Source organism: Bos indicus, chromosome 6 (assembly GCF_029378745.1).
Source record: "Bos indicus isolate NIAB-ARS_2022 breed Sahiwal x Tharparkar chromosome 6, NIAB-ARS_B.indTharparkar_mat_pri_1.0, whole genome shotgun sequence".
In the NCBI taxonomy this organism is placed as follows: domain Eukaryota; kingdom Metazoa; phylum Chordata; class Mammalia; order Artiodactyla; family Bovidae; genus Bos; species Bos indicus.
The window spans coordinates 87,629,091-87,651,808 of NC_091765.1; the positions used below are offsets into that span (position 1 = coordinate 87,629,091).

Here is a 22,718-nt window from a genome sequence, read left to right on the forward strand (position 1 = left end):
CTGGGAGAGGTCATCTTTTTTTTTTTTTTGGTTGTTTTGGGTCTTCTTTTCCACTCTCAGGCTTTTTCTACTTATGCGGAATGGGTTTCTCATTGTGGTGGCTTCTCTTGTTGCAGAGCACAGGCTCTAGGTGTGAGACCCTTAGCAGTTGCAGCACACGGGCTTAGGTGCTTTACGGTATGTGGAATCTTCCCAGACCAGGGATCAATCCCGTGTCCCCTGCATTGGCAGGCAGATTCCTATCCAGTGTACTACCAGCAAAGTCCTGAAAGGTCATCTTTTGACTTGACTATCTATGACTGGATTTTCTACAATGGGAGACAAAAATTTCATTCCATACTCAACAGAATTTTTGAAATGCAGTGGCAGATTGAGATAAAGCAGCATTGGAAATTTTCCCTTCTCCAATACAATCATTTATCCAAGAGAGGCCTAACAGGTTGATCTCTGAGGCTTTCCTTTTTCTAATTGGGGAAGGTGCCATGCTGCTGGAGTAGGACTTGCAAGCTTGGTAGCACCATGGCTTCTATCAAGACTGATTAAATCTGAATCTCTGAGAGGGGGCCCTGGGCACTGTTCTGTTTCATTATTTTTCCCCTTCGAAATGCTTTAGATGATTCTAATGTGTAGCTATGCTTGAGAATCACTTGGTCTATAGGATGGGTGGGTGTGAGACTTCTGTGGTGGGGTTGTTGTGAAGTCACTCAGGCATGTCCAACTCTTTGCCACTCTATGGACTACAGCATGCCAGGCTTCCCTGTCCTTCACTATCTGGTGGGGAGAGGTACATAAAAGGGAACTCAGAGACCTAAAACTGAAACTCCAATACTTTGCTGAAACTTCAATACTTTGGCCACCTGATGCGAAGAACTGACTCATTGGAAAAGACCCTGATGCTGGGAAAGATTGAAGGTGGGAGGAGAAGGGGACGGCAGAGGATGAGATGGTTGGATGGCATCACCGACTCAATGGACCTGAGTTTGAGCAAGCTCCGGGAGTTGGTGATGGACAGAGAAGCCTGGCGTGCTGCAGTCCAGGGGTTGCAGAGAGTCAGACGTGACTGAGCGACTGAACTGAACTGAGAGGCCTAAAAGAACAACCTGCTAAGCCTTCTTGTTTATTGTTAGCCGCCTGTTTGTGCATGATCAGTCGTGTCCAACTCTTTACAACCCCGGGACTGTAGCCCACCAGGCTCCTCTGTCCGTGGGATTTCCCAGGTGAGAATACTGGAGTGGGTTGCCATTTCCTCCTCCAGGGGAATCTTCCCGACCCAGGGATTGAACCTGAGTCTCCTGCATTTGCCAGCAAATTCTTTGCCACTTGAGCTACTTGGGAAGTCTTTATTGTTAGCTATTTATCACCAAATGGAAATAAACAGTTAAGTTGATTTAATTCTTGCTTCATTAGAGTGTATGACTGTTGAACTAAATGACATAATTGGATCGCTTTTTCCTTGTTGTTTTTATTTTATTTTATTTTAAAACTTTACATAATTGTATTAGTTTTGCCAAATATCAAAATGAATCCATCACAGGTATACATGTGCTCCCCATCCTGAACCCTCCTCCCTCCTCCCTCCCCATACCATCCCTCTGGGTCGTCCCAGTGCACTAGCCCCAAGCATCCAGTTTCGTGCATTGAACCTGGACTGGCATCTCGTTTCATACATGATATTTTACATGTTTCAATGCCATTCTCCCAAATCTTCCCACCCTCTCCCTCTCCCACAGAGTCCGTAAGACTGTTCCATACATCAGCATCTCTTTTGCTGTCTTGTACACAGGGTTATTGTTATCATCTTTCTAAATTCCATATATATGCATTAGTATACTGTATTGGTGTTTTTCCTTCTGGCTTACTTCACTCTGTATAATAGGCTCCAGTTTCATCCACCTCATTAGAACTGATTCAAATGAATTCTTTTTAATGGCTGAGTAATACTCCATTGTGTATATGTACCACAGCTTTCTTATCCATTCATCTGCTGATGGACATCTAGGTTGCTTCCATGTCCTGGCTATTATAAACAGTGCTGCGATGAACATTGGGGTACACGTGTCTCTTTCCCTTCTGGTTTCCTCAGTGTGTATGCCCAGCAGTGGGATTGCTGGATCATAAGGCAGTTCTATTTCCAGTTTTTTAAGGAATCTCCACACTGTTCTCCATAGTGGCTGTTCCTTGTTGTTTTTATATTCTAATCTCCACATAAAGCACCTTGGGCTTCCCTGATAGCTCAGTTGGTAAAGAATCTGCCTGCAATTCAGGAGACCCTCATTTAATTCCTGAGCCGGGAAGATCCCTGGAGAAGGGATAGGCTAAACTCACCAGTGTTCTTGGGCTTCCCTTGTGGCTTAGCTGATAAAGAATCTGCCTGCAATGCGGGAGATCTGGGTTTGATCCCTGGGTTGGGAAGGTCTCCTGGAGAAGGGAAAGGCAACCCACTCCAGTATTGTGGCCTGGAGAGTCCCAGGGACTGATAGTCCATGGGGTCGAAAAGAGTAGGACACGACTAAGAGACTCTCATTCACTGATTGCATGAGGCCCACACACGTTATCAAGGGTAATCTTTTTTACTTGAAGTCAGCTGGTGGGAGAGTTCACATCTACAAAATACCTATAGAAACATCTAGACTAATGTTTGACTAAACAAATAGGCACCATAGCCTAGACAAGTTGACACCTAAAATTTAACCATCACACAAGCCTTCTGTTATTGCTGTTGCTCTTTACAAAGTTTAAAGTCTTTCGAACTGCAGGACTAATGTTCTGTGTTTTCCTGCCTAAGGTATCCCACAGGCAATTCTTAAACCCTTACCTGAGAACCATTACCTCTAATGGTCTGCACAGGATTGCTATATTAACACATTATTGACTGGGGTGGGGGGTGATTTTTGTAGAAACTAGTGCTTGTGGTGTTAATACATCTCAGGTCAAGAAGGTGTGAATACCTCACCTGGAAATTCTTGAGAAACAAAAGTGCTTTAGTGAAAGTCGCTCAGTCGTGTCCGACTCTTTGCGACCCCATGGACTATCAATCAACCGAAGGTCTTAAAAGCAAAGACAGATTTCTCAGGGGAGAATTCCACCTTAAGAGGGCAACACACATGAGTTTCCAGACTGTTGGCTTGCCTCACGGACTTTGGACTTGCCAGCTCCATGACTGTGTGAGTCAGTTTTAATCATAAATCAGTCTATCTCCTATTAGTTTTATTTCCTGGAGAATGCCCGGCTGATAGTTTGTGAACTTCATTCTCAGAAACAAAGCATTGTTTGGTTTGTTTCTCTCATGACGATCAGTGTTTTTGAAGGAAGGTGATTTGGAAGGTATAAAAAGTTGAGGACTACTTATATTATAGACATTAACCAGTAAAATCAGCCATGGTTGATCGTAGGTGGAAATTCAGAAGTGTCCCTAATACTGGGAAGCACTTAGGATATAAGCATAAATTATGGCAATGGCTTCTCAAAGGCCTGTTTTTCTTACCAAATTGAACAAATACAGGCATAATTATACCTATAAAGTCTAAACTTTGAAACTCTTGTACAAAAATGATGGACTATCTGGGTCCGTGATTCTTAATATTGAAAAATGGGGGAAGGTGTTGAGAGTTTGCTAGAAAATATATCCAGGGGAACCATAAAAACACTACTTCAACCAATCATGTAATATTTACTTGACTACTTAGTGGTAAAAAGACGCCCATTTCTACCTGGTCAGGCATTAAAATACTTCACCAAAAGGGACCAGTTTGTAAGCAGTTCATGAATAATTTGTAACTGCAACCTCTCAAATAAGAGCAGAGCAGTATTTTTCAAAATTATTTTCAGATTTTTGAATTTTTGAATAAGTCTGGGTCATATTTGAAGGAAAAGAGGTCAGTGGTTGAATGTAGACAGAATAAATTTTATACTCTAAGTTGTGGTTCTTCATGGGACAAATATTGTATTGTAATACCAAACCTAATTGGATCAGGGAGTGTATTCTTCAGGTGGACCCATGAATCTTGCATGGCATGTTGGAAATGGAATTTAAGTTTTATTTTTTTTTTTTAATACTAACTCTGCTGCCTTGGGCCCCTCACCCACCTTTGTGGAGTCTCATTTCTCTCATGTTGTTTGTTGTTGTTGAACTCATTTATGGAGTCTCATTCTTCTCATACTTTATATCAGTGCTGTTTTCTTCTTAGAGTTTGTTTTGAAGCTACCAGCTAATTTTAGAAGTGAAAAAGGAACTTTAAAAAGTAAAAAATACTGCTTATGTATGTAGTGGGTAGTTTTTTTTTTTTCAATTTCATGGCATCATCTAAACAACTTCCCTGTTTGAGGTTAATTTCTCCTTTTGGAATCTGTGTGAGGTAGAACTCCACATTCTACTGTAGAAGCCACAGGGGGCAGGCATTTGCTGTCTCAGTTCGTAGGCACCTGATCTTCCTCTAGTTAATGCAGTGCAGCCTGCTGGGACTTAGCATCTCGAGAGGGGACCAGGGATGATTTTCGTTACTATGACTCCAGTTATATTTGCTATAAAATATGCTTCATCCGTACCATAAAACTCTACATCTACCATGAGATGAATTCCAATTCCTTGAAGCAGTTAACTGTAAATATAGAAGACTTTCCTTGGCTTGTATTGGTTTCCAAGGAGTCTTTATTCTGAAAATATGATCTTTTTTTCAAAGCAAAATCTGTTAGAACACTTTCAGTTTCCCTGGGCAAAGTAAGCATGTAGAAAGAATATCATATAGGATGTATATGGTAAATGGAATTAAGCAGAAATTATTATTTTTAGAACTTTGACTTAATCAATTGTTCCAAGGAGTTTTCTTTAGTAACAATAAACTTGTTTAGGTCACAAAGTTTTTTTTTTTTTTTTGCAAGGCAGATACTGCCTAACTAAAGCCATACAACTTATGGCTAAAAGCAAGAAAATATCCACAGGAGGTTATATGTTTTTAAATTAAAAACACATTTTTTTTTTTTTTCTTTAAGAAGTGAGCTATTCCAGGCTCTTTATGGTAGAAGGCTATTAACTTTTTCTTAATGGTACATATTAAGACTGAGATGCAATCAAGCCGTGGAGCTCAGTGTGCTGGGAACTGTAAAGTGGATGCTTCTGCTGTGAATCTCTTAGAAGACCACTGTAGATCTAGAAGAAAGCAAGGGCTGGTGGGCTGGAGTTGCCTCCTATCGTGTCTTTGTGGAGGTCAGAGAAACAGTGCTGGAGACTGACACTGTATCATCAGGCAAAGTAGCATTTATGGTTTGCATTATATTTCAATTTATTTTGGTAACAAATCATCACGCTTAACATCAGATGAGGATATTGTAGCTGAAAACAAGCAGGGAGTATCCTAGCTGTCTCCCCAGGAGCTCTGGTGTTGCTGAGTTTAGGCCAGCAGTTGTCATTCCCAGAGTGCTTCCAGCTTGAGGTCTGTGAGAACCATGGAAATATATGTTAGGAAAACAGAGCTAAAGGACGCCAATCATCCTCCAGTTCAACAGATGCACATAAAGTCGGGTTATTATGTATAGATGTAAACCTGTCTAGTGTGACCTGTATATCCTCTCTGGCCCACTTGATGGGTCTTGAGTAAATGTAAGAAATTCCCAAGACCTCAATATAAAGCCATCACTGTTTGGCTAAGTACATCATACAGTGTTGTTTTTTTTTTTAATTTGAACTAATTTATGTATGTAACTTTCTGATATATGAGTAAGAATAATCACTGTCAGAGGGAAAAGTAGCAGCAGCCAATGGCACATGAGGCCCCTCAGTCATGGGACTGAGATAAAAGTTCAGTAGTTATTTTAATAACTTACTGAGTGTGATGTTTAGTTAATAAATTGTGTCCAACTCTGTGACCCCATGAACTATAGCCTGCCAGACTCCTCTGTCCACGTGATTTCCCAGGCAAGAATACTGGAGCGGGTTGCCATTTCCTTCTCCAGGGGATCTTCCCCACCCAGGGACTGAACATGCGTCTCCTGCATTTCAGGCGAATTCTTTACCGCTGAGTCACCATTGAGTATGAGTTTTTATCCAATCACCTTCTACTTTGTAATTAGGCAAGAGTGTCTCCCCCGTGTCTATTCTTTTCCTAGACACTACAGCAGAGCTGTATCATAATTCTCTGCATGGTGCAAGAAGTGCCATCTTTCATTGCCCTCAGTGGGTGTGTGCCTTGGAAGGAGGATGAGAAAGGAGGCCCCTCTGTGCTCCTTTCTCACATTTCTCTCATTGTGTCAGCACTGGACGTTGCTGAGTGTCATTCTAGTTGTAGTTTCCCTCCCTCCCGATTTTTCAGCATGAGCCGACTCCTTTATCTGTTGGCAACCCAAGGCACACTAATTGTTCCCAAAACTGGAAGGAAAAGATAACTGGCTTCTTGGGACTTATTAAAAGACAGCAAATCCCTCTCCAATGGGGCATGCAAATGTGATCACAGTCCATTTGGAGGCTTGAAGAAACTGACTAAGGGGACCAATAACTGTCAGAATGATGAGTCAGGTTTATAAAGACTTTAGTTAAGATAAAATAACATCAAACCACTGAGTGGAAGATATGAATTGGACATGTACCTAAGGAGAGGAACACCTTGAGACAAAAGCTTCAGCTTCTACATATTTTTCAGGTCTCTAGAGAGGGGTAGGTTCTTACTGAAAAATACATAGGCAGCCAAAGTTAAACAGTTTTAGGAACTGCTTTGCACTAAATAACATGCCACTGCTGTCACCCAGAGCATACTTGTTTTAGTAACAAAAACAATGGAAGGAAATGGATGTGTTCTAGAAGAAATTGACTACGGGGAAGGGGACCAATAATTGTCAAGATGACAAGTCAGGTTTAAAACATGAAGAAAAGGCTGGTCTATGGGGAGGGAGAGAGGTCTGACAAGTGCTCACTACTTGGTTTGGAACCAAAGTCAAGTGCTGGATTCAGAGCAGCTCACAATGGGAACTGTTGTTTTGGGGCAATGCTGCTAATTGAATGTTCCCCAGTGGCTCAGTGGTAAAGAATTTGCTTGCACTGCAAGAGACATGGGCTTGATTCCTGGGTGGGGAAGATCCCCTGGAGAAGGAAATGGAAACCCACTCCAGTATCCTTACCCTGGACAGAGGAGCCTGGTAGGCTATGTATAACCTGTGGGGTTGCAAAGAGTTGGATTTAGCAACTTACAACAACTATTGTCCTACAGAGTTACAGAATTCTCCCTGAAACCCAAGAACCACAATCTGCTGGCTGTGTACTGGAAACCTAATAGAACTTTTAGAGTGTGGCATCATTATTTTTAGACATCAAATGCTCTAGTCTCACAACCTTATGAGCAAGTTATAATTTGCTCTTTCAAGGCCATATAACAGCTCCTAATATAACCCTTTATAATTGCAGATTGTGACTATAATAAATATGCATTAAGTAAATAGAGCCCGAAAGAATCAATACACATTGTGGAAGCATATGAAGGAACATGTGAGTGATTTTTTTTTTTTTTAGGACTTCCTTCTAGATGATCAAATGGTAGCTGGGTGGCCAGTTGGGTGATACAGAAATCGTAGGACTAATCAAAGGCAATAATAGAAAAAATACTAATATGAGAGAAATGACTGAAAAATCTTTTATGGAAGATCGAGTTAATTACTAGAACCAGAGTAATCAGTATACTAGAACCTTCATCAATCTGTCACTGAAAAAACTTACCCTGTTGATTTAGCTAGCATTAAGTGTATTTTGGAAAGTTGTCAGGTTAAAAAAAAACAAAACTCTTAATTCTTCAAATTAGTGTTCCCTCTCTTTTTCTTAGAATACCTCTTTTCCAATTTGTGCTCCCAGAGACTGAAAGAATGTGAATATACATGAGACACCAAGAAAATGTACTGTGTTCCTACAGAAAAATAATTCAGTTAAAACAAACTCAAAGGCAAAGCTTTCATATACAATAGCTAGAGGTACCTTGAAGGGTGGGAGGTGAGGTGGCTGTTGTGTACTGAGATTTTTAACTCTATTGAGATTACATGTGGGTTGAAATAAAGGGATACTGCTGCTGCAGCTGCTAAGTCGCTTCAGTCGTGTCCGATTATGTGCGACCCCATAGATGGCAGCCCACCAGGCTCCTCTGTCCCTGGGATTCTCCAGGCAAGAACACTGGAGTGGATTGCCATCTCCTTCTCCAATGCATGACAGTGAAAAGTGAAAGTGAAGTCGCTCAGTCATGTCCAACTCTTAGCAACCCCATGGACTGCAGCCCACCAGGATCCTCCATCCATGGGATTTTCCAGGCAGGAGTACTGGAATGGGGTGCCATTGCCCTCTCCAAAAGGGACACTGGATTAATTTAAATGAGGGAAAAAGATCAGTTTAGCAGCAATAGAGACCATATACTATTTTTAACTCTAGAATATTTACACTCAGGTAACCTGGATTTTTCATTTTTTTCATTGAGGTATAAGTGAAATTGAGTTGATTGACTCAATGGACATGAATTTGAGCAAACTCCAGGAGATAGTGAGGGGTAATGAAGGATGGTATGCTGCCGTCCATGGACTGCAAAGAGTTGGACATGACTGAGCGACTGAACAATGTAAGTGACATAACACATTAGTTTCAGGTATGGCTTTTGGCCTTTTTCTCCAGAAATTATTCAGTGAACTTACTTTCCCTTTAGGACATAATATTCATATGCTAGAGCTCAAAGAATATATAGAGAGGGAAACTTGCTTTAGTTTCGATTCATATTTTAGACAAAGAATGTTGCCTGCTATTCCAGGAAACAATAAATGTTGCCCACCATCAGACACTTTAGCTGTGCTAACAGTGTGCCCTGAAAAGATTTAGAATGGAGAATAACCGAAAACTTTCAGTGTTCTGGATTCTGGCCATTGGTCATAGAGAGTTAAGATGTATATCTAATGGGAAAACTTCAATGACCCCAGATTGTTGCATCTTCTCATACAACAGAGAGAACTAAAATCATTAACTTGAGATGTCTATTCTTTGTAAATAGCAGTCATCTTTGATGTTCTACTATATGTTTGCTTTTTCAGCAAAAACAAAACAAAACAAAACAAAAAAAGCCTATGCCTATATATTCTGGCTCCTCCCTTACCCCTTCAGAGACGTTCTTTTAGCTATCTGAGAGGCTATCTTCCTGGACTGTAGTTCTTAGTAAAGTCCCCAAATAAAACATAACTCACAACTTTGTCAGGTTGTGTGTTTTTCTTTAGTCAACAGTTTTATCAGCAGTAGAAGCAACAGCAGTAAAAACTTTTGCTAGTATTTCTGCTACTATTTGCTGGGACTTGTACATAATACATCATCATTTCAGTTAATCATTACAACAATGCTGAAAGGTACATATTACACTTTTTTCTTCTTATGGAAAATGGAACTTAGCTTTAGGGATTGTAACTTGCTCAAGTTTACAAAGACAAAGACAGAATTCTAAACCAGATTGGATGAGTCCAAAAATGAGTTCCCTTGATTAATCTCATTGTATCACCTCTCAGAATGTTAATTTTATTTTTTGCTTTTTCTAATGATTCAAATTGTTGAGAGTTGGAAGCTTGGATTTCATGAGTTGATGGCTTTTCCTTCCATAAGCATTTTAGGAAACATTGTCAGGAAATCAGAAAAATTAAAATTTTATATAATTGAAAAGCCTCAGTTTAATTAAGATCTGAGATAAACCATTGTTTTTAGTCATTTAAAAAAAGTCTCAGAAGCAATATCTTTAAAATGAATACAATTAAATTTGAAGAGAAAATGTGTTTTGTAAAAATGCAGAGTTAAGGTCACCTCAGTTTAAGGTACTGGGTTCTATCTAAGTTATTTTATGCTCAATGTCTTCATCAGACATTTTTTTAATGGTTGAGAATGTACTATCTGAAAAAAGCAAGTGGCAGTATTTCAACAGTGTTGCTTTTGCTTGAGGAATGTCATTTTCCTCCTGAGAATACTACCATGTTATTGAAGACTTGATGGATTCTGTCTTCAAACTCAGCTTTTTCTGCTGAATGCATCAAGACCCCTGATCTCTATGAGGTCATTATCTTAGCTGTGGGGTTATAATGGATAAAGTACTGGGCTGGGGACTAGGACTCTAGTTCTAAATATGTCAGAAGTTGGTTGTATATTCTTGTTTAAGTTCCTTAACTTCTCCATATGCTTAATATTCTCATGTATAAAATGAGTTTGACTAGATAATTGTTAGAATAAATAATTTGAACAAATAGTCTCCTTCCTATTATGATTAAAAAAAATACATAGTACAAAGCTAGGTTCTTTGCTGCCTTTAACAACTATACTTACTTAAGATGGTACACATGCATCAGGACTGTAGGGTATTAATTTCAGCATCAATCTGAAATGAAAAATATTATTTAAATCATGGGATATTTTGTTTCAAGATAACATCATTCAGAAGGAATAAAAATTTTTTGAACCTTGCTTATATGAAATGATTCTTGTCAAAATACAGTTTTATATTAAATTTTTAATTGACCATCCTTCATATTTATTTGGAGAAGACAATGGCACCCCACTCCAGTACTCTTGCCTGGAAAATCCCATGGATGGAGGAGCCTGGTAGGCTGCAGTCTATGGGGTCGCACAGAGTCGGACATGACTGAGCGACTTCACCTTCACTTTTCACTTTCATACATTGGAGAAGGAAATGGCAACCCATTCTAGTGCTCTTGCCTGGAGAATCCCAGGGACAGAGGAGCCTGGTGGGCTGCCGTCTCTGGGGTCGCACAGAGTTGGACATGACTGAAGCAACTTAGCAGCAGCAGCAGCAGCATATTTATTTAGTTTTATATTACAGTATTCCAGGAAAAAAGATAAGAAACAATGACATGAGTTAATAGGTGCTAATTATTGGGTGTGCACAGAATATTAATTCATAGCAGATGAGCTTGGGTTCCAGGGAAGGATTCCCAGGGGAGTTGATGTTTAATTTGAATCCTGAAGCTTGTGGAAGGATTGAGCCAGTTATAGTGTGTGAATAGGGCAATCTGGGTTGAGTTAGTAGGTGCAAAACCCTTGAGGTAAGACCCAGCAATCCCACTCCTAGGCATATACCCTGAGGAAACCAAAATTGAAAGAGACACATGTATCCCATTGTTTATTGCAGCACTATTTATAATAGCTAGAACATGGAAGTGACCTAGATGTCCATTGACAGATGAATGGATAAAGAAGTTGTGGTACATATACACAATGGAATATTACTTGGCCATAAAAAGGAGTGCATTTGAGTCAGTTTTAAGGAGATGGATGAATCTAGAGCCTACTATACAGATTGAAGTTAGTAGAAAGTGTAAGATAAATGTTGTATTCTAACACATATATATAAAGAATCTAGGAAAAGGGTACTGGAGAATTTATTTATAGGGCAGCAGTGGAGAAACAGACATAGAGAATAGACAAATGGACATGGGGAGAGAGGAAGAGAGGGTGAAATGTATGGAAAGAGTGACATGGAAACGTGCATTACCGTATGTAAAATGGATAGCCAATGGGAATTTTCTGTGTGGCTCAGGAAACTCAAACATGGGCTCTGTATCAACCTAGCAAGATGGGATGTGGAGGGAGGTTCAAAAGGGAGGGGATTTATGGATACCTATGGCTGATTCACGTTGAGGGTTGAAAGAAAACAAGAAAATTCTGTAAAGTAATTATCCTTCAATAAAAATAAATAAGTTAAAAAAAAAAAAAAAAGAGCAAGCTTAATTTACTTAGGAAACTGCAAGTTGTTTAGGAGAGCCAAAGCAATAAGAATAAGTCACGACCAGTTTGGAGAAGAAACCAAGGTCCAAATTCTTTTGATTAGAAAAAAAAAAAAATTGGACATAATTTAGAAGTGATGGAGAGGAATTAAAATGTACTTACCATTTTGTGCATCACAAAGGTTATTTTGACCTCAGTATAGAGAGGGGATTGGGTGCGAGACACTTAAGGAAGACTAGAGATGAGAGACCAATGGGCAGCTTGTAATCTAGGTAAAATGTTGCCTAAATTGTGCTGTGCTTAGCTGCTCAGTTGTGTCTGACTCTTTGCGACCCTATGGACTGTAGCCCACTAGGCTCCACTGTCTGTAGGGATTCTCCAGGCGAGAATACTGGAGTGGGTTGCCATGCCCTCCTCCAGGGGATCTTCCCAACCTAGGGATCAAACCTAGGTCTTCTGCATTGCAGGCAGATTCTTTACCCTCTGAGCCATCAGGGAAGCCATTGAGTATGAGTTTTTATCCAGCCATTTTCTACTTTGTAATTAGGCAAGTGTGTCTCCCCTTTGTCTATTTTTCTTTTCCGAGACACTACAGCAGAGCTGTATCATAATTCTCTTTGCATGGTGCAAGAAATGCCATCTTTCATTGTCCTCACTAAGTACTGATAATATAGGAGAAGGTATTTACTGAGAGATATTGAAGAGTTAGAATTCATAGGATTTGGAACTGAGTTGAATGTATGTAGAAGCCAAAGATCACTGTTTCTATTTTAGACAATGGGTGAATGGTGATGGTATTTATAAATGTAGGGAAATAGGAGTTTTTTAGGGGCAGACTTTGGGCATGTTGAGTTTGAATTTCTTGTGGGATAAGAGCCCCCATGGACAGTTGGATGAAAATCTTGGTCCTGAGGGGAGAGATTCTGCCTGGAGGTGGAGGTCTGAAGATTAAACACATGTCCATGGACAAGAACGCTCAGGGAAAAATGTAATGTCATGAAAATTGAAGATGAAGGAAAAAACTCTGGAAGAAAAGAAGTTTAAATTGTAGGTAGAAGAAGGGGACAATACTAAAGAGAGTGAGAAGGGAAGGACCATAGGAGAAAAAGGTAGAATATGATAAGACGACAATTGTTGCAAGAAGGAAGAAATCATTGTGGGTATCAAGTGTTTTACAGAGAAGGCTGGTAAGGGCTGAAAAACTGTCAGACTTACCAAGGAATTTTCAGTGTGACTTTGTCATTAGTGATATAGCAGCTTCAGGTACCATACTGCAAAGGGTAGAGGAATTCATAGGAGGTGTGATGAATGAGAGCGTATACTATTCTTGCAAGAATCTTGGCTTTAAGGGGAGGAGAAAGAAACATAGCTGGGGAGTAGTGTCTGAATTACCTTATTTAAGATCGGGAGATAAAAAACTTTAAATTAGAATCATTCAAAAGGTATTGTTGAAACAGAAGCGTATAACTAATGAAAAAAGAGTCCAAGGAACTAGGATGAATGGAATTCAGAGTGATACTACTAACTTGGTATCAGTTTTACTATTTTAACAATCATTTTGGACTTCCAGTCAGTAATTAATAGTTTTCTGGTATTGATAATTTATTTTCACCATTATTAGGTAAATTAGGGCTAAAAGCTGACAATCTCATGGAATAACAGACTCATGTGAAATAAACTTATGGTTTTTTCTAACATCATCTAACCTCCATATATCTACTCAACCCACTCATAAAAGGGGAATTAAAATGGTACCCAACATTTGGAATTGCTTTAGATCACTCCACAAATACATACATGTAAAGCTATTAATATTCTGCTTAACAAATAGTAATGGTTTAATAAATGATAGCTATGATATTGACGATTATAAAAACTACTTATACTGAGAGATTAACATTTTTCCTGAAGTGTGAGAGAAAGGAAAGAGGAGGCAGAAGGGGAAAGGGATGGGAAGAGAAGAATTGGTCTCCTCTTTGCCCAGCTGTTCATGGAGATTTGAAATTGATTTTTAAAAAAATTTTAATGATCAAATCCAGTATATGACAGTGGCTTTCTGAAAACTTTGGGAAATCTGTTGGGACATCTTAGGGATAATGTAGTGATGAGTTTTCAGAAGCTATATTATCAGGTCATGAATAGGAATGACCTGACTGAATGATGGAGAGAAAAAAAAATCAAGCCTAATTTTGCAACTGTAAGTTTTTCTGCAGTCAATGGGCCTCTATAGAATAAAAAGGAATGACTTCTGAGTGCTGTGGTAAAGCTGAAAGAAAGCTATACTGACTGTTCTATTTCTTGGTCATTTCAAGATCAAGGTGAGGGAGTAGATAGAGGTAGATGACATAATTAAACACTAATTTAGTATGGTTCAGAGGCCCTTTCTGCCACTCCTCTAGCCACTGTGCCATGCATGTGTAGAATGGCAGATAGAGGTGGATCCGTGGATATAAATGACTCAGTGTGCATGTGGTGCACAGGCACCGCTTTTAAGGAGAAAACTTTCAAGCAAATATAGGACAAGGAGATTTGATGATAAACTATAATCCAAATTATAGGATGAGTGGGACAAATACTTACACTAAGCATTGAGAATTAAAGTCTGTTCTAACAGATTTTGCCTTAACTTGAAGTCAGAGGTAAGCTCACTTACCTAGCTATGATATTAACATTAATGTAGAGACCATCAAAAGGCTAACAGAAATACCAGAGAGTCTAACCTCCCAGGGCTCTAAAAAATCATTTATCCATGAGTAGCTCAACTTCATTCATCTCACTGTCCTTTAGCAATTTCTGAAAGTTTGGCTACTCAGCCGCAGCACTGCTATAAATTTACTGGTTATAAAGCAAGAAAATAGAACATCACAAAACTGTGTTCTCATCATGGTTGTTGAAAATATGAAAAAAATGTCTTAAAATGGCAATGTATTATAATGAATATACTGAAAAGCAAGTTAAAGAAATGAAAAGGAACAGGCTTGAAGGAAGTATGTGCTTCATGCATACAGCTCTATTTGCCTTGTACAAGGTCAAAAAGGAAAGTGGGTGTGAATGAACAGGTAAAGGGACTGGGGACTGGTTAGCAAAGTGGTATTTTTGACAGAATGTAAAAAAAAAAAAAAAAAAAAAAGGAGTTAGATTTTTTTCTTTTCTTTTTTTTTTATTAGTGACTGAATGAGACCCTCATAGCAAATTCTCCTGGTAGAAAATAGCTTCTAGGAAAGGTAATTTTTTTTTTTTTACTTCTTGTAAAGGCAACCTAGATTCAGTTGTCATATTACCCAAAGCCAGTTGTTAGTAAAGGAAGAAAAACTATTGGATTTAGTTTCTTTATGATAGATGTTTTAATGCCAGTAACGATCAAAATTTCCTAATAATCCACGTTTTTTAGAACCTTGTTTTGAACTTTAATGCAAGATTAACATGATACGTTTCTCAGCAGAATTTTAAAAATAGGCTTCTTTTTATTTTATTGTACCCTTTTCATTCCAGAATTCTGGCTTTACAAATTATTACTAGGAAGATTGACAGATAGGTTTGGGATTTGAAGGGTATGCATTGAAACTGGAGGAGAAATTATAATTTCCAAGGGTATGCTGCTAAGTCGCTTCAGTCATGTCCGACTCTGTGCGACCCCATAGACGGCAGCCCACCAGGCTCCCCCGTCCCTGGGATTTCTCAAGGCAAGAACACTGGAGTAGGTTGTCATTTCCTTCTCCAATGCATGAAAGTGAAGAGTGAAAGTGAAGTCGCTCAGTCGTGTCTGACTCCTAGCGACCCCATGGACTGCAGCCTACCAAGCTCCTCCGTCCGTGGGATTTTCCAGGCAAGAGTACTGGAGTGGGGTGCCATTGCCTTCGGGAATAGAGCACAAAAATGAGTAATGTGATGTAGCTCAACTTGTTAAATTGATAAGGTAAAAAGGCTCAGATGGTGAAGAATCTGCCTGCAATGCAGGAGATCCAGTTAGATCCCTGGGTGGGAAAGATCCCTTGGGGGAGGATATGGCAACCCACTCTAGTGTTCTTGTCTGGAAGATTCCATGGACAGAGGAGCCTAGTGGGCTACAGTCCATGGGGTCACACAGAGTCGGATACAACTGAGCAACTAACACACACCACACACACACACACGGAATAATAAAAAATAAAACCACCAAAATATGTAAAAGAATTAGTATGTATAACCAAGACTTAAATACAAACAAAACTTTTCACAGCTAACTTTCAGAAAACCAGTTGAAATATAAAAGAACCTCTACCAGAGAACCGAGAAAATAACATTTTCTAGTTGGTAAAGAAAGCCAGACCAGACTCAGCAGAAATTATGAGGGGAATATCATGTTTTAGAGAAAAAAAATGTTATCATAAATCAAGCTACTGGGCAGTGAAATAGGCTGCCTCTAGGAGAAAACGAATTTCAGATATTTAAATGGAGGCCGAATGACCTCTGGCAGGGATGAACTGAATGAAAAATTACACTAAATGACCTTTATAGTTTTCTTCATATAAACATTTCATTTCTTATTAAGTTCTTAGGTATCTTCAGATGTGCTCTACTAGAATAATAATAGAAAAATGAAGTGAAAGTGTTAGTCACTCAGTTGTCTCTGACTCTGCCACCCCATGGACTGTAACTTGCCAGGCTCCTCTGTCCATAGAATTCTCCAGGCAAGAATACTGGAGTGGGTAGCCATTCCCTTCTCCAGGGGATCTTCTTGATCCATAAAATTAAATCAGGCTTTGTTGCTTTCATGGTTTAATTGCATAAAGATTCTTATAAATTCTTAAAAAATCCTTTAATTTATAGAAAAAGACTTCTAATTGACCTGAAATCCCTGGCATAAGTAGTATTAACTTTAACACTATAGTAAAATTATTTTTATGTATAGATGCAGAAATGATGGGTCCAAAATGGGCCATAAGTATTTCCTTCCCAATAGACTAAAAAATAAACAATAGTGTAATCCAGTCAAAAGGAATACAACTTAATATCATGAACTTTAGAAAGGTGAGCCAAGGAAGAATCTGTTTTAGCATGGCATAGAGCTGTTCTTAACCCTGCCTCTATATTCCAGAAATATAACAGGTGAGACATCAAAATCCTTGGAATTGGCATTACTACTTCCGAATTAGCCATAAAGTGAAATGAAATGACCTCCTTATCTTTTTTGACTATTTTAATATAGCATTCTGAAATGACTGCTGGAAAACAGAGTCAAATGGAGGATATGAACAAATAGGATACCTGCATCTGAAAAGACCAACAAGACACTTCCCATGAGTAGGACAGGCAATCAGTAACCAATGAGCAATTCTGACCACACAGGTTCTTCATACTATGCAGTGATAAGTAGAACAGTAAATTTTCTTACCTCTGAATTGCAGTAGAGAGGAGGTGAGTTTACAGAACAGCACTTGGAGGCAAAGTCTGAGCGCTTGGCAACCAGCTCTTGGAGATCCGTCTCCGTGGCATCAGGAAATTTTCCTCTTAGTCGCTCTGCCAGTCTGAAAGGCCAATTTTATGTAAAGTTGTAATAGATGCACTCTATAATCATGTCCAGTGCAAAATGGTAGCCACTTCAGATCTTTTGCAACAGCAACAACAAAAAAGGAAAATAGTGACCCTTAAGAAAATTTAGTACCTGTGGAATGATTTTTGATGCCTCAGTTGAAGAATAGGAAGTGAAATCTGTCTTTTTAGATCATGACAGTAAACATACAACCTGCTGCTGAGTTTGAATTCCTATTATTTCCCTTTCATTCACTCAGTTACATCAATCACATGGATGACATCCTCCTCTCTGCTCCCTAATCTTTCATCTTCTCTCCAGTTCTAGATTTCAAACTCCTCAAAGAGTACTTCCCTTATAGGACTTTGTCACCTTAATGAACTTTCTCTCATATATAATCTCTTCTGTTTGCCTACTACTCAACTAGCTATGCTGGAAGACACAACAAGGGCTTTGTGTTTTTTAAGCCCTGCTTTTTATGAACTCTCCATCTCCATTTAAGATGGTGCTAGGATCTGACTTTGTTGATTCCCTCCCGGTTTGAATGGTCCCTCCCAGTTTAAATTAACTCTCTCTTCTCATAATGGATAACTCAGCCTGGTTTATGACTTTTCCAAGAAATATTGATACTTGCCAGCCCAGTAGTGGGCATTGGGACATAATGGAGACCCAAGTTTATCTAGAGTTGGGATTAGTATAATGGATGCTGAAAAAGGACAGAAGGGTGAGGGGGATTAGCTTACTTATTAAAGAGTTATTGAAAATAGTAGGTCCCGGCTGGGGGGGAAAGGAAGTCAGACTAGATGCAACTCAGAGGATAGGGAGAAAAAGAGGGTCTGTGGGATTTTAAAAACCTAGATTCAATAGCTTCAATCTTCTCTACTTTCAAAATCCCAAATATCAATTCCACTGCATTAACACTTTTAATGAACTGAGATTATATAAATTATCACAGAATTATCCCATGTAACCCTAGAGTTCAAAACAAAACTGTTGGCAGGGAACTTAATTTTGTATTATCCATAATATTCTATGCCACTTCCATAATTTATTAATTATATAATCTCCTGATAAATGGGAAACAACCATTTTGAACTTAAGGCTTTCACATTTATTTTTCTTTTAGACTTTGTTAAGGTCTTCATAGGGGTCACTGAAGGTTTCCTCCTTTTGGGATTCTTTGAAAGTTTTTTTTGTGAGGTTGTATTTGTGCTTATTTGAGGGCTGTGTTGTTGATGGTTTGAAATAGATCTAAGAAATTTGCTTAATGAAATTGAGAATGACATGATCTCACAGAGATATTTTCTAGGAAGCCAGTAAAATTTTTGTTATGACCTGTTATTTTAGTATTAACACCTATTTATAAAGACATGCTTCCTTCTTTAACTTGAGAAAAATGGCTATTGTACCTTATTGATTAACATTTCTATTTCCAGTTTATAGAGAATATATACTGGTAATGGATGACACTGTACTTGATTGAAAGTTTGGGTTGTCCTATCAGACAGTATGCCATGAAGTTAGATAATATTTTTCAGCAGTTTTAGTTTCTCTGTTATGTATAGCAACAACTACAGATAACTTTTTGGTAAGAGTATTGATATGAGTTAATTATATATTTTTAAAATCATGTCCCTGTGGATCTTGGAATTTATGTTTCTGTGACTGTATTCTAACTGACCTCTCATCTGATATACATGACATCTCCCCAGAAAAGAACTGTTTTTTCTTATATAGGTATTAGACTGACTATTCTTTACAACTCTTAAATTGCATCTCCTCTTTTAACTGCTCACTTAACACATCTGAAGTCTTCAACCCTGCTTCAAATCACAATACCAGGCTATTATTATTGATAAACTTGAAGGAATCAGCCAGAACGAGACCCTTACTTTTTCTTGTACTCAGTAAATGTGTTTTCTGAATAATCAGCACATAGTTCTTGTCCTTTTTGAATGAAAGATGATAATTCCCTTGTCAATTGAGGGCCCTGTAAGAAAATAATGATTACATAACAATTACTTGTCTTGAAACGCTCTTCAGAGAGATGTTAAATCAGAATTCCAGGCAATGTATCAATATGAGTGTCTAACCTATGGACACCTTATCTTTGACAAAGGAGGCAAGAATATACAAAGGAGAAGAGACAATCTCTAATAAGTGGTGCTGGGAAAACTGGTCAACTACTTGTAAAAGAATGAAACTAGACCACTTTCTAACACCATACACATAAATAAACTCAAAATGGATTAAAGATCTAAACGTAAGATCAGAAACTGTAAAACTCCTAGAGGAAAACATAGGAAAAACACTCTCTGACATAAATCACAGCAGGATCCTCTATGACCCACCTCCCAGAGTAATGGAAATAAAGGCAAAAATAAACAAACGGGACTTAATTAAACTTAAAAGCTTTTGCACAACGAAGGAAACTATTAGCAAGGTGAAAAGACAGCCTTCAGAATGGGAGAAAATAATAGCAAATGAAGGAATTGACAAAGAATTAATCTCAAAAATATACAAGCAACTCCTGCAGCTCAATTCCAGAAAAATAAACGACCCAATCAAAAAATGGGCCAAAGAACTAAACAGACATTTCTCCAAAGAAGACATACAGATGGCTAACAAAAACATGAAAAGATGCTCAACATCACTCATTATCAGAGAAATGCAAATCAAAACCACAGTGAGGTACCACTTCATGTCAGTCAGAATGGCTGCTATCAAAAAGTCTACAAACAAAAGTCTCTACACCCTCTCCAGTCTAAATGCTGGAGAGGGTGTAGAGAAAAGGGAACCCTCTTACACTGTTGGTGGGAATGCAAACGAGTACAGCCATTATGGAGAACAGTGTGGAGATTCCTTGAAAAACTGGAAATAGAACTGCCATACGACCCAGCAATCCCACTGCTGGGCATACACACTGAGGAAACCAGAAGTGAAAGAGACACGTGTACCCCAATGTTCATTGCAGCACTGTTTACAACAGCCAGGACATGGAAGCAAACTAGATGTCCATTGGCAGATGAATGGATAAAAAAGCTGTGGTACATATACACACACGATGGAATATTACTCAGCCATTAAAAGGAATGCATTTGAATCAGTCCTAATGAGGTGGATGAAACTGGAGCCTATCATACAGAGTAAAGTAAGTTAGAAAGAAAAACACCACTATAGTATATTAACGCATATATATGGAATTTAGAAAGATGGTAATGATGACCCTATATGAGAGACAGCAAGAGACACAGATGTAAAGAAGTGTTTTGGACTCTGTGGGAGAAGGCGAGGGTGGGATGATTTGAGAAGGTAGTGTTGAAACGTGTATATTATCATATGTGAAGTGGATCGCCAGTCCAGGTTCGATACATGCGACAGGGTGCTCAGGGATGGTGCACTGGGATGACCCTGAGGGTTGGGATGAGGAGGGAGGTGGGAGGGGGCTTCTGGATGAGGAACACATGTATGCCCATGACTGATTCATGTTGATGTGTGGCAAAAATCACTACAATATTTTAAAGTAATTAGCCTCCAATTAAAATAAATAAATTAATTAAAAAATTATGTGTCTATTATCTACATTGGATATTGGATAACATTTTCTACATAAGGCCAGATTGTAACCATTTCAAGCTGTGTAAGTGTCATACAGTCTCTGCTGTAACTAATCAACTGCCAACATGGCACAAAAGCAACTATAAATAATGAGCAGGACTGTCTTATGATGAAACCTTATGAACACTGAAGTTGGAGTTTTATGTAATTTTCATGTATAATGAAATACTATTTTTAAACCATTTAAAAGTGTAAGACTACTTTTAGATCACAGGCACCAGGCCAGACTTGCTTTGTTAACCCTTGAGCTATACCAACATAAATATAGAAAATTGTACCTTTGCATTTAAACAGGCAGTAGAAGATTCAGAGTGGCAGCATTCATCAAGGCTTTTCAGGGTTGACTCAAGTATTTTAGTGAGGAATACTTCTGGAATCTGAGTCTTCCTGCTTAGTTCAAATATATACCTGGCAGTAGAGAGAAAGGAGATAACACTCTTTAACATGGGTAGATTTGCGTATACACATCATGTTCTGAAATTTAATATCTATTACCTGGCTTAATTAAAAATAAAAGATTGAACTAAAAATGACTCCAACACGTTTTAAGTTAAAATTCTCATTGAAATACAAGTTATTGATAGTTGCTTTGAAGCTATTGTGACTAGTTAAATTAAAATTCTATATGTACCAAATATATATTTGTTTATAAATTTATGCATTAACAGATCTATCAATACTTCAAATATATATGGAACTGCATTTGTGCAAAGATAATACAATAAATCCAATATAATGCATCAAGTGGGTACCTTAAGCAGCTTTTCTTAAGTAATTTGTGTAAACGCTTCCATTGTCTCATCCCAATATTTATGTATTTGTAAAACTGATGAGTATTTAGACAAATGTAAATTAGAGTTTCAGTTCAAGTTCAGTCTAAATTCTAATCTCTAATACGAGTAATTGATTTTTTGGGCCTGTTAATTCAAACAGATATTTTGAGGCCTTAAGTATGCACATACTTGTAGCATATGCAACTCAGTGTATGTAGCCCACGGTGTATCTCAATTCTTAGTGGGAGGAAAACAGATAAAGGCTTACCATCTCTTTCAGTTTTAATTTCTTTTGTCACTTAATGCTAGTGAAAGTCAATATTGTCAAATTAAATCAACCCTACTTACTGATCCAGGACCTTGGTGTTTCCTTCATCACACACGTCTTTGTTCATGGGCAACTTGACATCTGGCAATTCAGGGTTTGGGGAAGCTGGCATGAAGTAAGCGCACACAAATATCTCCATGGGTGTTTTTTCTTGACAACAGTCCTTAAATTTCGAATTTTTAGTGGATAAGTTGTCACAGAGTTTTACTGCATATTCAGGAAGCTACAAGAGAAATTGTGAGTTTGTGCATTGTTAGTTTCTAGTTAGTCTCATTAAAAATAAGGAAAGCTTAAAAAAGTCAGCATGAATGCTCTTACAAGGTACTGCTGCTGCTGCTGCTGCTAAGTCGCTTCAGTCGTGTCCGACTCTGTGCGACTTCAGAGACGGCAGCCCACCAGGCTCCCCCATCCCTGGGATTCTCCAGGCAAGAACACTGGAGTGGGTTGCCATTTCCTTCTCTAGTGCATGAAAGTGAAAAGTGAAAGTGAAGTCGCTCAGTCGTGTCCGACTCCTAGAGACCCCATGGACTGCAGCCTACCAGGCTCCTCCGTCTATGGGATTTTCCAGGCAAGAGTACTGGAGTGGGGTGCCATTGCCTTCTCCTCTTACAAGGTACAGTGGTAGACTATTCGTGAAGTGCAGTTTGTCAGTATGTTATTGTTGTTCAATCGCTGTGTCTGACTCTTTTGTGACCCTATGGACTGTAGCCTGCCTGATTCTTCTGTCCATGGGATTTTTCAGGGAAGAAGACTGGAGTAGGT

General features: G+C 38.6%; 1 protein-coding gene across 2 annotated transcripts in view; it reads right to left on the reverse strand.

Moving 5' to 3' along the window:
- Nucleotides 1-5,254: 5,254 nt before the first annotated feature.
- The window catches only part of GC (GC vitamin D binding protein), a 43,372-nt gene continuing 25,908 nt past the window's right edge, over nucleotides 5,255-22,718 (reverse strand). Inside the window, exons 8-14 of one of the 2 annotated variants that reach the window (XR_011567216.1) lie at nucleotides 21,977-22,179; nucleotides 21,134-21,263; nucleotides 19,130-19,227; nucleotides 17,100-17,232; nucleotides 10,307-10,358; nucleotides 7,108-7,141; nucleotides 5,255-5,431 (exon numbers count right to left, since the gene is read on the reverse strand). Coding sequence is in view for 1 of the 2 variants with exons in the window: in XM_070791563.1 (XP_070647664.1) it covers nucleotides 10,326-10,358; nucleotides 17,100-17,232; nucleotides 19,130-19,227; nucleotides 21,134-21,263; nucleotides 21,977-22,179 (597 nt within the window). In the remaining variant the exon portion in view is untranslated. The remainder of the gene's footprint in view (nucleotides 5,432-7,107; nucleotides 7,142-10,306; nucleotides 10,359-17,099; nucleotides 17,233-19,129; nucleotides 19,228-21,133; nucleotides 21,264-21,976; nucleotides 22,180-22,718) is intronic. The other variant, XM_070791563.1, reaches the window with a different exon arrangement.